General features: G+C 44.6%; 2 protein-coding genes across 9 annotated transcripts; one reads left to right on the top strand and one right to left on the bottom strand.

Moving 5' to 3' along the window:
- The first annotated feature begins 2,617 nt into the window (after positions 1-2,617).
- gnb3a (guanine nucleotide binding protein (G protein), beta polypeptide 3a) lies at positions 2,618-8,724 on the top strand. Of its 5 annotated transcripts, none has more exons than XM_040165822.2 (10): positions 2,618-3,045; positions 4,742-4,836; positions 5,645-5,764; positions 5,949-6,094; positions 6,328-6,391; positions 6,507-6,669; positions 6,759-6,825; positions 6,915-7,116; positions 7,201-7,417; positions 7,537-8,724. In XM_040165822.2, exons 3-10 carry the CDS (start codon positions 5,708-5,710, stop codon positions 7,641-7,643), a joined length of 1,023 nt encoding a protein of 340 aa, XP_040021756.1. In that variant the 5' UTR covers positions 2,618-3,045; positions 4,742-4,836; positions 5,645-5,707; the 3' UTR covers positions 7,644-8,724. The 5 variants fall into 5 exon arrangements, with proteins under 5 accessions (XP_040021756.1, XP_077951116.1, XP_077951117.1 ...); XM_078094991.1 differs by having other exon boundaries at positions 2,792-3,045; positions 4,742-4,932; XM_040165819.2 differs by lacking the exon at positions 4,742-4,836 and having other exon boundaries at positions 2,843-3,045.
- A 388-nt stretch (positions 8,725-9,112) lies between these two features.
- cdca3 (cell division cycle associated 3) lies at positions 9,113-11,731 on the bottom strand. 4 transcript variants are annotated; one of them, XM_078094988.1, is made up of 6 exons: positions 11,558-11,731; positions 10,908-11,056; positions 10,716-10,818; positions 9,716-10,627; positions 9,547-9,632; positions 9,113-9,374 (listed from the first exon to the last, which is right to left on the bottom strand). In XM_078094988.1, exons 2-6 carry the CDS (start codon positions 11,031-11,033, stop codon positions 9,282-9,284), a joined length of 1,320 nt encoding a protein of 439 aa, XP_077951114.1. In that variant the 5' UTR covers positions 11,034-11,056; positions 11,558-11,731; the 3' UTR covers positions 9,113-9,281. The 4 variants fall into 4 exon arrangements, with proteins under 4 accessions (XP_077951114.1, XP_040021735.2, XP_077951115.1 ...); XM_040165801.2 differs by having other exon boundaries at positions 9,547-9,614; XM_078094989.1 differs by having other exon boundaries at positions 11,563-11,658.
- Positions 11,732-12,307: the final 576 nt, after the last annotated feature.

Below are 12,307 nucleotides of genomic sequence, written 5' to 3'. Positions count from 1 at the left end.
CAATGTTGTAAGAGCGCTATATACAATATTAACCCAATTGAGGGACTAAAAGTGCATTGGGGACAAAGAGAGAGCAAAAACGTTGCAGTTAATTGATTGAGGGATTACCTCACACCCGCTGCGGCTGCCGCTTGATTAAAAACAAAACTAGAAGCTTGATACTTTTCTTAGTCTGTTCCTGTGTTTTAAGAATGTAATTATTTCATACAACATGCGGTCAGACATCCCAGCAGTAAGAAGCTAAAAGTAGTTACATAGTACAGTACATCAGAAACTACAGTTCAAAGCAGTAAGCGGGCGAAAAAAGGGAACACAGAGAGATGGAGAGGTGCACAGGGGGGAAGCTAGAAATAGAGAGATTATTGTTAATCCCTCATAAATGAGTGCATTTGTTTATGAAGCTTAAAAAATTCCCCATTTAGAATATGGAATAGTAATCCAGCGAGAGATCATTTAATCATTCATGTCCAGGAGAGTGTCTTTTGACCACCCTCTTCCGTCTTATCCCTCCCATTAAAAACACTGCCTCCTTTTCAGCTTTCGTCGAGTGCATTAGCTACCGAGTCGAGGACCGTTTATGGCCCATATTAACACTCTCACTCCCCCCCTGTGTTATAATCCCCCGTCGCTGCAGAATTGGGTCAGCAGGCCGTTTAATGGAGCCCTGGTTTTGCCATTTCCCCCCCCTCACAGGCTGAAACTATGTTGCACCCTAAAAGTGTCCATTAATCTTCTCTTAAGTAGGTGTTATGCCCATGTAATGCATCCTAGATATCCACGCTCTAAGCACCCTGGCCGTCTACTGTTCTAATTAAACACCTGGCAAAAGAGCAGGAAACGCCTAACAGTATTTAAAATCTAAATCACAGCATCCTGTAGTCATACTGATTGATGTGAGTAGTCGACACGAGTTGACAGTTTCACTTCTGCACGTTATCAACTGTCTCCTTGGGGCCCACGTAAAACATTAGGTGTCTATCAATGATGTCTGGCCTTTCTGTGTGAGGCTTTGCATTACAATAGTTGTTTGTGGCTGACCAATATGGCATTTAATCCAGTAACCCCCCCCCCTTCTTCACCCAGTCTCCCCCCGTTTGTTGTTAAAGGTTTAGTGCTCCTCGCTGGGCTTCAATGACGCAAGAACTAAAGCAACGCTGTTTCTAATGCAGGCTACAAAAACAGTGTCTTCTTGTCATCTGTCGGGCTCATCAACAAAGAACACAGACTCGGTGTATACATGTGTGTACATACAGCTCATATACATCGACACATCCCTGCAAATAAGACACCTCTTAACATACTCGTATGTAGTTTGTTTTTTCCAGATTGTGATAGTTGATCATATACGTTTCTCGTTCTGGATTTTCAAAAGGTTGAATTGTGAAGGTAAAGTAAGATCCAGACAACCGTGGTCAAAATTATAGTTAACTAGTAACCCAAATTCTCTCTCTGTGTCTTTTGTCTCTGTCCCTGATCAGTATCAACGTGATGGCTAATTAAATAATTATTTCCCCCATTTTGGCGAAGCAACCAGTCTGCTTACGTATTCGCCCTGCTTGAGTAAGCAAAGCCGGATACTTTTCAACTACAGAGCTGCTAATTTGTGCACACTGAGACATAAAATAAACACAGGAGGAACATACCTACACACACACACACACACACACACACACGCACACACACACACACACACACACACAAAGCCACAGAAGAAGTCCATACTGCATAGGAGTAGCAGTGTCTCAAGGGTATAGTAAATGTTCCTTTACTTTTGCTCCCTTCCTACATGGCGGACAAAGTTCTCAATCAGCTACTACAGCAACAGGGTACCGCCGACAATTCAGTCGCTGTTTCATGTAATTTCAATGTGTTTTCCTTTTTTTATATCTACTAGTGAGAAGAGGACGGCATAAATAACAACAAGCAAAATAAAACATCTTACTGATAATTAAAGAAACGGCATGCTGCATTTTCTACATTATTCATGGATAGTTTCACAGCAAACTACTACTTTGTTCTAGACACCACGTGTTTACTTTGTAAAGTGAACACGCAAACTTCTCCTGACTGTGGTCACCGTGTACTAACAGAGCGCCGACTACCTGAATTGTGCTATCACGCGATAGTGAGCACACGCTGTGCTGTTTCACAATCAACACCGGTGATTTACTGTTGGACATTGTGTGACGGCTGTGGATTACACACTAACGGGCAAGGGTGATAATGAAAAGAGGAACCTTCGAGTTTTACTGTTTGCTTTTGGACTCACGTCCCACTGGCGCGTAGCTCGAGGTAACGAGGCCTTTCGGCCCGGACAGGGAGCCCACGGGGTACTGTAGTTCAGTAGCCGCGTTCATGCCTGGTGGGGCTGTTTGCATGCCAAGATGGAGCCAGAAATACCTCTCCCCTGGACCATGCAGTTGGTCCCCGTATGACCTCTGTGCCCTGTAAGATCGCTGCCTCAACAATCTCCCTCTATGTGCACCTTCTAAATTTAGCTTCACCTCAGGTTTACAAAACACAAATCTTCCTGCCAGTCATAGATATTTCAAAGTCTACCCCAGCACCATAAAAAGCCATGTTCCCAGCTCCTCTATTTATTTTGTTTCCTCCCTCCCCTCCATGATTTCCATCTCTTAGTTTTTGATTCGGATTCACCCCAGCTTATGTCTCATGACCCCATAACCAAGCTCTGCACCTTGTTTGGTTTCCACCACTGTCTCCTCTCCCTTTCTGTCTCTTTTTACCCCCAATCCACCCCCCACCTACCCTCCTCTGCCTCTCTCTCTCTTTCTGTCCATCCCAGGGTTTATCCCCTCATCACTGATCTCCCTTCATCCCTCCAATCCTCATCTGTTCCTCATAGGGGCATTGGATAGAGGGAGTGACGGAGGAATATCTCACTGTCTGTGATACCAAAAGTGAATGAGCGGGACAAAGTGTAGCAACAGGCAGGCTGAACTTATGACAACCATCAGAGGGAGACGGCTGGAGGAAGAGTGATTGAATATCTGCCGCATTACCTTGAGTGGAGTCTCCTAATTGGTGAGTGGATGGTCTTATGTTGGTGTTCTGTTTTTTTTTTTGGCCATTTGTGAAGTTGTGTCACGCCGTGTCGCACTGAAAGAACGTTCATCACCGACCGCTTTAAAAAAATGAGGAAGCCTGAATGTTTTTTTTTTATGAAGATATACGCTTAGACTCAACCAATGTAAGTGCGGAGTTAATATCTCACGCAGGGGATGTTACAGCGTAGCAAGTACTACCCATGTAAAATATTTTATCTCGATATCAAATGCGGAGATGCCGTTTAAAATGATGTAACGACACAGATTTGATGCACTTACATGTGGCCTGTCCTGTGTTCATCGTGCACACACAGCAGAGGGATTTGATTTGGGATCAGAATATAATAATGTTTTTCTCGTGTACATTGATAATCTGTCAACAAAAAAAACAATCTTTTGTTGTGTAATTCTTAATACTCAGATATAATCTGCATGATACAACTATGTGAGGCCATTTGTGTGGTTGTCCCATACGGGGTACAACATTGGGAAGTGGTAACATGCAAATGAGAACATAAAAACATGAGGAAAAGGATTGTTGGTGTTGTTTGATTTTATATTGCAGATGTATAGTTTCAAGAAACTAATAATGAAGTGACATGGTATGTTTGGCTAATTAAGTGAATCACATTTTACATTTTACCATAAATCAATCCAGGGTGTGGATTTACAATATTGCCCACAACAGCTGTCGCAGTATAAACAATGTTGTGAAATTCTGCAGAGACACTTTTGTTAGTTTAGGCTGACAAATGTTTTAGGAAGACAGGTATATAAAAGGAGTTACGACAAAACTCTATGTTCCTTTTAATCCAGGTTGTTGTTTTACGCACTGGGAGACGTGCAATAAGTAACTGGCTAGCAGCTCTGAGTTGAGGTGAAGATGCAAACTGTCACTGATCAGACTCCAGTTCAAAGGTCCAGCCAATACCCCCAAAAAGAGGTTCCCGTTGTTACAACTCTCCCTGCATCCTCCATCTGGCCCCCCTCCTGCATTCTCATCCCGCTATCTGGCCCCACATCCCTTTCTCCATCTCTTATCCAGATGCAAAGAGCAGTCAGTAAGCGGATGAGAGCAGATTTGATTCCCTTTAAAATCTCAGCCAGTAGGATTTAAAACTCACTCTCCTGACTCGCCTCTTACCCTCCACCCCCACCGACCCCCCCTCCCCCTCCCTCCACCTTCTCTTCTCTCTCCGACTGCGTTAATGCACTTTGCCGTCGAGCAAGCTCCAGCAGTCATTAATTCACATGGAACAATGAAAGGCACCCAGGAACAGAAAGGCGAAAGGGTAATAGCATGTCTAAAACACTCAAGCATTCATTACAGCACTCATTATCGCAGCAATTTACCATCTGGAACAAAGGCCTAAAATCCCCTGTTACCAACTTCATGGACCGTGTAGACATCAGCAGCTCGAGGCTGGACACCCGCAGGTAGTTGCTGAGGTGTTCTGAACCGCGCGCTACCACGAACTACGAGGGCCTTAAATCGCCACTGTAATCGTATCTTCCTTTCACTCTACGCGTTACAGATCGATAAAGGATAGAGCAAGCAAACAATTAAAGCAAATCTCTTTCTTTCACAGAGTCACTCCCTCCCTCTCTCCCTTCCTCTCTTTTTCACTTCAAACAAATTAGAAGCAAATCCACTGCGTCATGTGTTTTGACAGGGACACTCATTCAAATAGTCAAAGAGAGAGAGGCACTGCCGCAGGGACGCACGCGATAAGATCAACACAAGTATTACCTCCTATCAGTTCTCGAGGTAAGATAAAAGGAGATAGCAACGATTAGTTCTTCACAAGAGAGAAAAGTCATTTGCAATAGAAGGAGTGGATGCATTTTGCTGCTTTACTATCAAGTGAGTGTCATTTCTCTTTTGTTAAATCTGTCAAATCTGCTTTGTGACTTTGCCTTTTTCCGCTTGTGCCGTGATTAAATTTGACACATTTAATGGGTTTGTCCATTAGGTGATTGGTTTCCTGCTAAACATTGGTCATTTAATCAGGACATTACCAAATTCAATAGCGATCACCATTAGGTGAGAGCTCACTGTGTTGAATGGCTCAAACCACATGGCTCACTGTGAACTTGTTGAAAAGTGAGGGGTAAAACACGGATGACATTGTTACAGGGCAAACTGGTTTGTGTGTACATTCAGGGTGAGGACGTGTGCTCTCAATCGGTGTCACATCATGTTAAGAGCAAATACTCTCACTGTTAATAATGTCTTGGCTTGAATATTCATGCAGTCTGTGTGTGTGTGTGTGTGTGAGTGTGTGTGTGTGCCTGAATGCACAGGTAGGATTGTTCTGTGGGTTTCTGTGTGTGCTCCTGCGTCTACATGAACGTTTGCAAAGTAGACGAAGGCCATTTTGACTTGCAAAATAGCACTTACTTGGAGACTGGAGCTAGAGAGGATTCAAATCGTTCAGCCAGGTGCAGGTAGATTTCCAGCGAGAAGTATTTATACAGAAAATGCTAGAAATACTGGAGATGAAGATATGTGCAACTGTTTTCTTAAATAATATCTTGTTAACTAAATGCATTTTTTTCTCTCTTCTTCATTTCAGGATTATCAGCTCTCCTGCCATCTCTCCTATATCCATTGGTGACAGCGCCTAACAACCATCGCCATGGGTGAAATGGAGCAGTTGCGAAAGGAGGCGGACAGCCTCAAGGACCAGATCACCGTCAGTAGGCCCATCCATATCATTCGTAATGCACAATTGGGCTGCGTACAGTATTAAACATTATCATTATGTGGCTTCGCTTTGCACTTTGGCCTGAAGACATTTCTTCCCCAAATATTTACAACCACATCTTAAATCAATACCGGCAGTAACCTGTATGCCCGCGTTTGTGTCTGCTCATCAGGCGGCTCGCAAGGCGGTGCAGGACACCACCCTGCAAGAAGCGGTAGCCGAGATCCCCGCTGTGGGACGCGTCCAATTGAAGACCAGGAAAACACTGAGGGGTCACCTCGCCAAGATCTACGCTATGCACTGGGGCGCTGACTCAACGTAAATACACAGCAAGTTGTACAGCACCTGCTGGTTCATTTGCCAGCCAACCTGTGATTATAGTAAATAAATCATTTGCATGGACTTGGAGGGACGAGAGACAATAAATTGGATTGATTGGATTTGTTCAGTAGTTTTTTTCAGTAGTTTTTTCAACGTTCATAAACTAAATATGCATGTTAAGCCTTTCTCTGTCTCACTCTCTCTCTCTCTTTGTCATTGTTACACAACAGGTTGTGTGTCAGTGCCTCACAAGATGGAAAACTCATAGTGTGGGACAGCATTTCAACCAACAAGGTAAGAGAGATGGTGTATCACAACTACTGCGCTGGTAGATGAGGGTAAATGTACACCAAGTGAATCCACTAAATCAACGGTTGAAAACGAGAGTTTACCCGTCTTCTGTCCGCAGGTGAATGCCATTCCCCTCAAGTCCTCGTGGGTGATGACTTGTGCATACGCACCTTCGGGGAACCTGGTGGCTTGTGGCGGCCTGGACAACATGTGCTCCATCTACAACCTCAAGGGCAAGGACGGAAACGTCAAAGTCATGCGGGAGCTGGCGGCACACACAGGTAGCGTAATGCCGTACAAAAGTTCAGTCTCTTTAAGTCAGTGATGCTCTTGGGGTTGAACTTGACCGAGTATTTCGTCGGTTGCCCAGGTTACCTGTCCTGCTGTCGTTTCCTCAGTGACACTGAGATCATCACCAGCTCTGGAGACTGCACCTGGTGAGAATGTAGTATAGTTGACTGAACCAAAAAATTATGCTACTTTTATCTCTGTCGTTTAAACACACCTGAATGTCGTCTCCTTCTAGCGTACTATGGGACATTGAGACGGGGACCCAAAAGACAGTCTTTGCAGGACACCAGGGAGACTGCATGTCCCTGGCCGTGTCCCCAGACTTTAAGTTTTTCATCTCAGGGGCGTGTGATTTCACAGCCAAGCTGTGGGACATCAGGGAGGAGCAATGCAGACAGACCTTTGGGGGCCACGAGAGTGACATTAATGCAATTGGGGTGAGGATGAGGAAGATTTCCCCCGCACTTCTTCATCAGAGTTCAATGCAGGCCTGTTTTCCTCATCACTTCTCTTTCTTCCAGTTCTTCCCCAACGGTAACGCGGTGATAACGGGCTCGGATGACGCCACCTGTAAACTGCACGACCTGCGAGCTGACCAGGATCTGCTCACCTACCAGGACTCCAGCATCATGTGCGGGGTCACCTCCCTGGCCCCGTCCCTGTCCGGACGCCTGATACTGGCTGGCTACGACGACTTCAATGTCAACATCTGGGACACGCTGAAATCGGAGAGAGTGGGTGAGTGCAGGTGGAACACGCCGATGTTATGCGGGTTTTGGAGACCAGAATCTCAAGACTCTAATGTTAAACTTCTGACATCTGGTTTGTTGACCCTTTTCTTCTGTGCCGTGGTCAAGGGGTGCTGGCTGGTCATGACAACAGAGTGAGCTGTATCGGGGTGTCTTCAGACGGGATGGCGTGTTGCACGGGATCCTGGGACAGCTTCCTCAAGATATGGAACTGAGGCTGCTTCTCACCAGCGAGCGGAAGGAGAGCAGTAATTATCGACCTGGTAGAAAGTGAACAAGATAGAAACAGGGGTTTGGGGGGTGGGGGGTTTGGGTGGGACCTGGGGGAGGGGGGGGGCATAGGGGGTGAAGAGGGTATTTTAATTGTGCCAAGAGCTCCTAGACCATCTAATGTTGGAGGGGGGGTTGTGATCTCACATGACGGTCTCACCTTTCTTCTCACGTTATGTGGGAATCTAGGGGGAGGGGTGGGGGAGACAAGGGGTGGGGCCTCAGTAAAAGATTGTTCCTCTTAACAGTTTATGACATTGAGGTTGAAATAAAACATAACATATGCACATTCATCGCAGCAATTCAGAGATCCCCCTTTGAGGACAATTGCCAAATGGAAATGATGCACGCTGGATGAGACAGAATTAAATGTGTCTAGTTATAGCGTGTGAAGGGTTACACTAGCTATACTAATAAGCTGTGTTTAATATCAAAGCACAAGTTATGTCACATGAATAACATAAGAATTTGCGTTGTTTTTGTTTCAGACTGTTCGTTCTTAGTTTTGGTAGATTCCCTAAACGCTTACTTTTACTTATCTTTTTATTTTCTAACTTTAATTAAAATAGAGTGCTAGTTTGCAGATGTTTAAAATAGCGTTGAGTTGTTTTGTATGTGATTGACGGACAATATTTACCAGGATTTGGGGTCTCCCCCGACTTCCCTTGTAGCCAGTGCTTTGGGCAAACTGTTGCACTGAGAGCCGGGGTAATAAAAATAGTTTTCGTAGTTCACTAAACACTTTCAAAAGTTCATTTGTCTCTGGACTAGAGCACTATTTGTATGAGTGTTACATGGATGAGAACAGATATTTTGTGCATACGAGCAAGACATCTGAATCTGTATGTGATCGCCTCTTTTCCCCTGCGTGGTACAAGATAAACCTCAAGGACACTCGTGTACGTACAGAAAATAGAGATCAGAGTTCTAACGGACGCTTTTCCAGCACTGGATACACGCTGTGCAAAGTAAAGCAATACTACCTTTCTCAAAGAGTGTCCAATAAACATGGGATTCTGCATTACACATGTCGAACTGTTGATTTCTTACAGAACTGGCTTTGATGAAATGTCCATATTTAAATCCTGCTGCATTTGTAGTGTAATACCACATAAACACCAGTTCACTTGGTCAGAAGAATCTTTTGTGCTTGAAGTCCATGAAGGCTTAACTTAAAAATTAAAGTTACTTTACTATCTACAATTTAAATAAATTGTCAATGTGAATCAAATGGATGTTGCATAGAATATTTTAAATATATTTCTAGCCAAATTAAATATTTAGTGTTGAGCCTTTATTCCATTTGAGCAAAAAGAATGATTTAAAATTTTAGAAATGATATAAAAAAAATGTCTTATTAAAAATTGGAAACCAAATAAATAGAATTTATTAGAGAAATAAATAATTAAAGTAGTAGTATCAATGCAAATAATTTTATTTATATTTACAAGGTAAAAACAGGATAGAAAAAAAGGCAGAATAAAAACATATATACACGGGACAAAAACCAAAGAAAGCTGTACACATAAAAGTGTTTTAAACGATATAAAAACAAGGCAAGATTCAGTTCACGTTGCAGTGAATCATCGGTTCTCCTTATCCAAAGACACTGCGAGCACCCTGCGGTCAATCTGTCCCAGTCTCTGCTTATCTGGGTTGGACACCTTCAGCTTTGTCTGGAAAGTGGGGAGGACACGTTAGGTTACCTCAGCAACGGGCATTGTTAGAATTCACTTAAGGGAAAAACGCATTTACAAAACTTCCCCGTAACAAGCAAATACAGGTTGGAATTTACAGGTTTCGGTGTATCGGGAGCGTAGATATTAGCGGTGAGCTAAAAAACAATACCTGAGGACGTTGTTCCCGGGGTGAGTTGGTTCCCTTAAGCATCTGTAGTGGGGAGCGACCTTCCGTACCTGAGAGGTAAAAGGAAACTTCAAGCAACGTCATTGTGTACACATAGATAGGGAGAAGCGTGCCCCCGCCTCCCCCAAAGAAAAAAAGAGACTGTACACACCTTTCTGATTCAGTTTTCCAGACCGCCGCTTGTTCTCGTTGGCAACTTTCTTCACGGCCATGCGAACAGCAAGAGGAGAGGAGCCGCCTTTTCCCCTCTGCACTCCTCTAGCTCTTAGCCCGCTGGCGCCAAAACCTTTCCCCAACCACTGCGGCTTGAACACCACCTGACTGGGGCTCTTGGGGTCAAAGGTGGGACAGCGGATGCCGGTGCTGGGCTGCGGCTTCGGCTTCTCGGGGCTGGGGACACTCGCCGGCTCTGGTGCAGGAGGTGAAGCGGATTCCTCGGGAAGCTCTTCGGATTCTTCGCCCTCCGGCTCCGCTTTCTCAGACCGTGCGGGGGACTCCTGAGCCGGGGAACCATCAGACTCCGCAGGAAGGGACGGCTCGTCGGGGGTCTCCGGCTCGACGGCGAGCGAAGTAAGGGCATGGGAGTGATCCGCACCATCCCCGACTCGCTCCGCTTCCGCACCAGGCACGGGGGATGAGGTGGCGTCATGGTGCACCTCGGCCAAGGTCTGCGACGAGGTTTCCCCCTCGCGGCAGGTGATCAGACTCATGCTCAGCCGCTTGTGGAGAGGAGACTCTCTCGCTTCCTCAGCCTCCTCCAGGCTGACGTCCACCTCGGTTTCTACTTCCACGTCCAATTGGGGGTTCTCGGAAAGCACAACGGGGCTCGAGTCACCCGCATTTTTGACAGGGGGCTGGACAGGGGTGGCCGGGGGGTTAGCATGCTCAGTTGCGGAGGCCTGCAGGGTGAGGAGGGGCTCGGCGGAAGCCAGCTCCTCGTCCTCCTCCAGGACCACCTCCTCCACGGCGTCACTGAAGCTTTTCTGGGGGGCTTTGGGGAGTTTTCCTTCGCTCTCATTGTGCAAGAACATGCCCAGGCGGCGAGCAAATGACCCAACTGTCGCTGTAAGGGGCCAAACGCAAGAACAGCAAGTTAAAAGGACATATTGCAGGCGACAAAAGGTAAAGCTGAACCGTTACCAGCTGGTTACCTCGCATGACCTCCCTGACAGGGGTGCGGCTGACGCCAACGGTAGGTGAGCGCGGATCAGCGAATGTCAGGGGACACTCGGTTTTTGCAACACGCCCATCGATCTAGGGAGAATATTTATATTGTTAGACCTGTCAATACATTCAAACACAAATTACAGTAGGTTTGAAAGCCAGTTATCCAGACAACCCACCTGAATGGGAGTACGGTCAATTACTGTGGAAGGAGAGCGCGGATCGATCAGATCGGTGACCCGTCGGTTTTTGATTGCTGGTTCTGGTTTCGTTGGTGACGCCAGTTTACTCTCACTGGAACCCATCGTTTTATCTGGTTCACGGGAAACTGGGACATAAAATAAACTGTTAAAGTCTACCAGTATAAAACACTGTACACTAGCCTAGAATACTGAGCATATACTTTATACGTAATGTATTTTTTTAAATAAAAAAGGCCAAAAGCACATAGCTGTTGTATGAAGGCTTACACAAAGCAAAACGGGCCTCCTTTCTGTTAACTAACGTTATGCTCGTGGTGCCTCTAAATGATACACAAATGATGATTAGATGAGATGACTTATAAGTTGACATTGCTGGTCTACTTGCACTGCGAAGTTGATGAATTTCCGATCAACAGTTCGGAGAATTTTAAAACAAAAAGTACATTTGCTAACACATTAACCAGCAGCTAACGTTAGCTAAGCTAAAGTCCGTCAGCTTTTCTCATTTATTTAGAGTAATTTATTACGATCATAAGCAGCTGTATTAGTAGGTTAGCGTCTTTGACAGTCACACATTTGTAAGTGTGTAAACTACAGAACAGTTCGGAAAATATTCTCTGGCTTACCTTACACGAGACGAAGATAGTGGATCAGGCGTGTCGCAGGACCTTTTCACGTACTCTGTAAACAGGGAAAACGCATGAGTATTTTAAAAGATTTAAATGGTGGCTGTTATTTTTGAACAAACCAATCGGCGTCGGCCTTCTCTCCACCTCCCCGACGCTGATTGGCTTAGAGTAGGTTGTTGTATATGTGGGCGTGGTATCTAGCAGCGGAATTTGAAATTTCAAATGAATGCATGCTTTGTTTTTGTCACGTGACGATGGAAAAGTTACGTTGCAGCTGAGACATGTGGCCATAATCAAACTGCCACGTAAAGAATCAAATTTAAAGTAAAGACTTCAGGGAGAAGCATTATATATCATGCCTAGATTTTTCTACATTATTTGCGGAAATGTAGTCCTGTAATCACTATGAAGGCTGGAGTGTTCATAGAATAGTCATAGCCTTGGCCTTTTACTATATAGTTTAATAAAAATAAAAATACATGCTTATTTTTCTTATAATTATCAAAAATTACTTTGATACTGGTGTTTTAATGTGTGCAAGAGGCGGTGCATGCAACACCATATTTCCACAGAAAAATTGAACAATTTATTTGCATGTATAAACTGGAGGAAACCGGTTTTCTTTTCATGAATTTCACCACAAATAGATACATTTTACAATATTTTTATTAGTGGACCAGTCTATCCCCATTGTTACTCTGCGTTAGATAATGTTCTTATTCTATTTATTGTAATTAAACTTCAGAA

This window comes from Gasterosteus aculeatus, chromosome 20, assembly GCF_964276395.1.
Source record: "Gasterosteus aculeatus chromosome 20, fGasAcu3.hap1.1, whole genome shotgun sequence".
Lineage (NCBI taxonomy): Eukaryota > Metazoa > Chordata > Actinopteri > Perciformes > Gasterosteidae > Gasterosteus > Gasterosteus aculeatus.
Note: the sequence above shows the minus strand (reverse complement) of the source record. Positions and strands in the feature narration are given on the sequence as shown.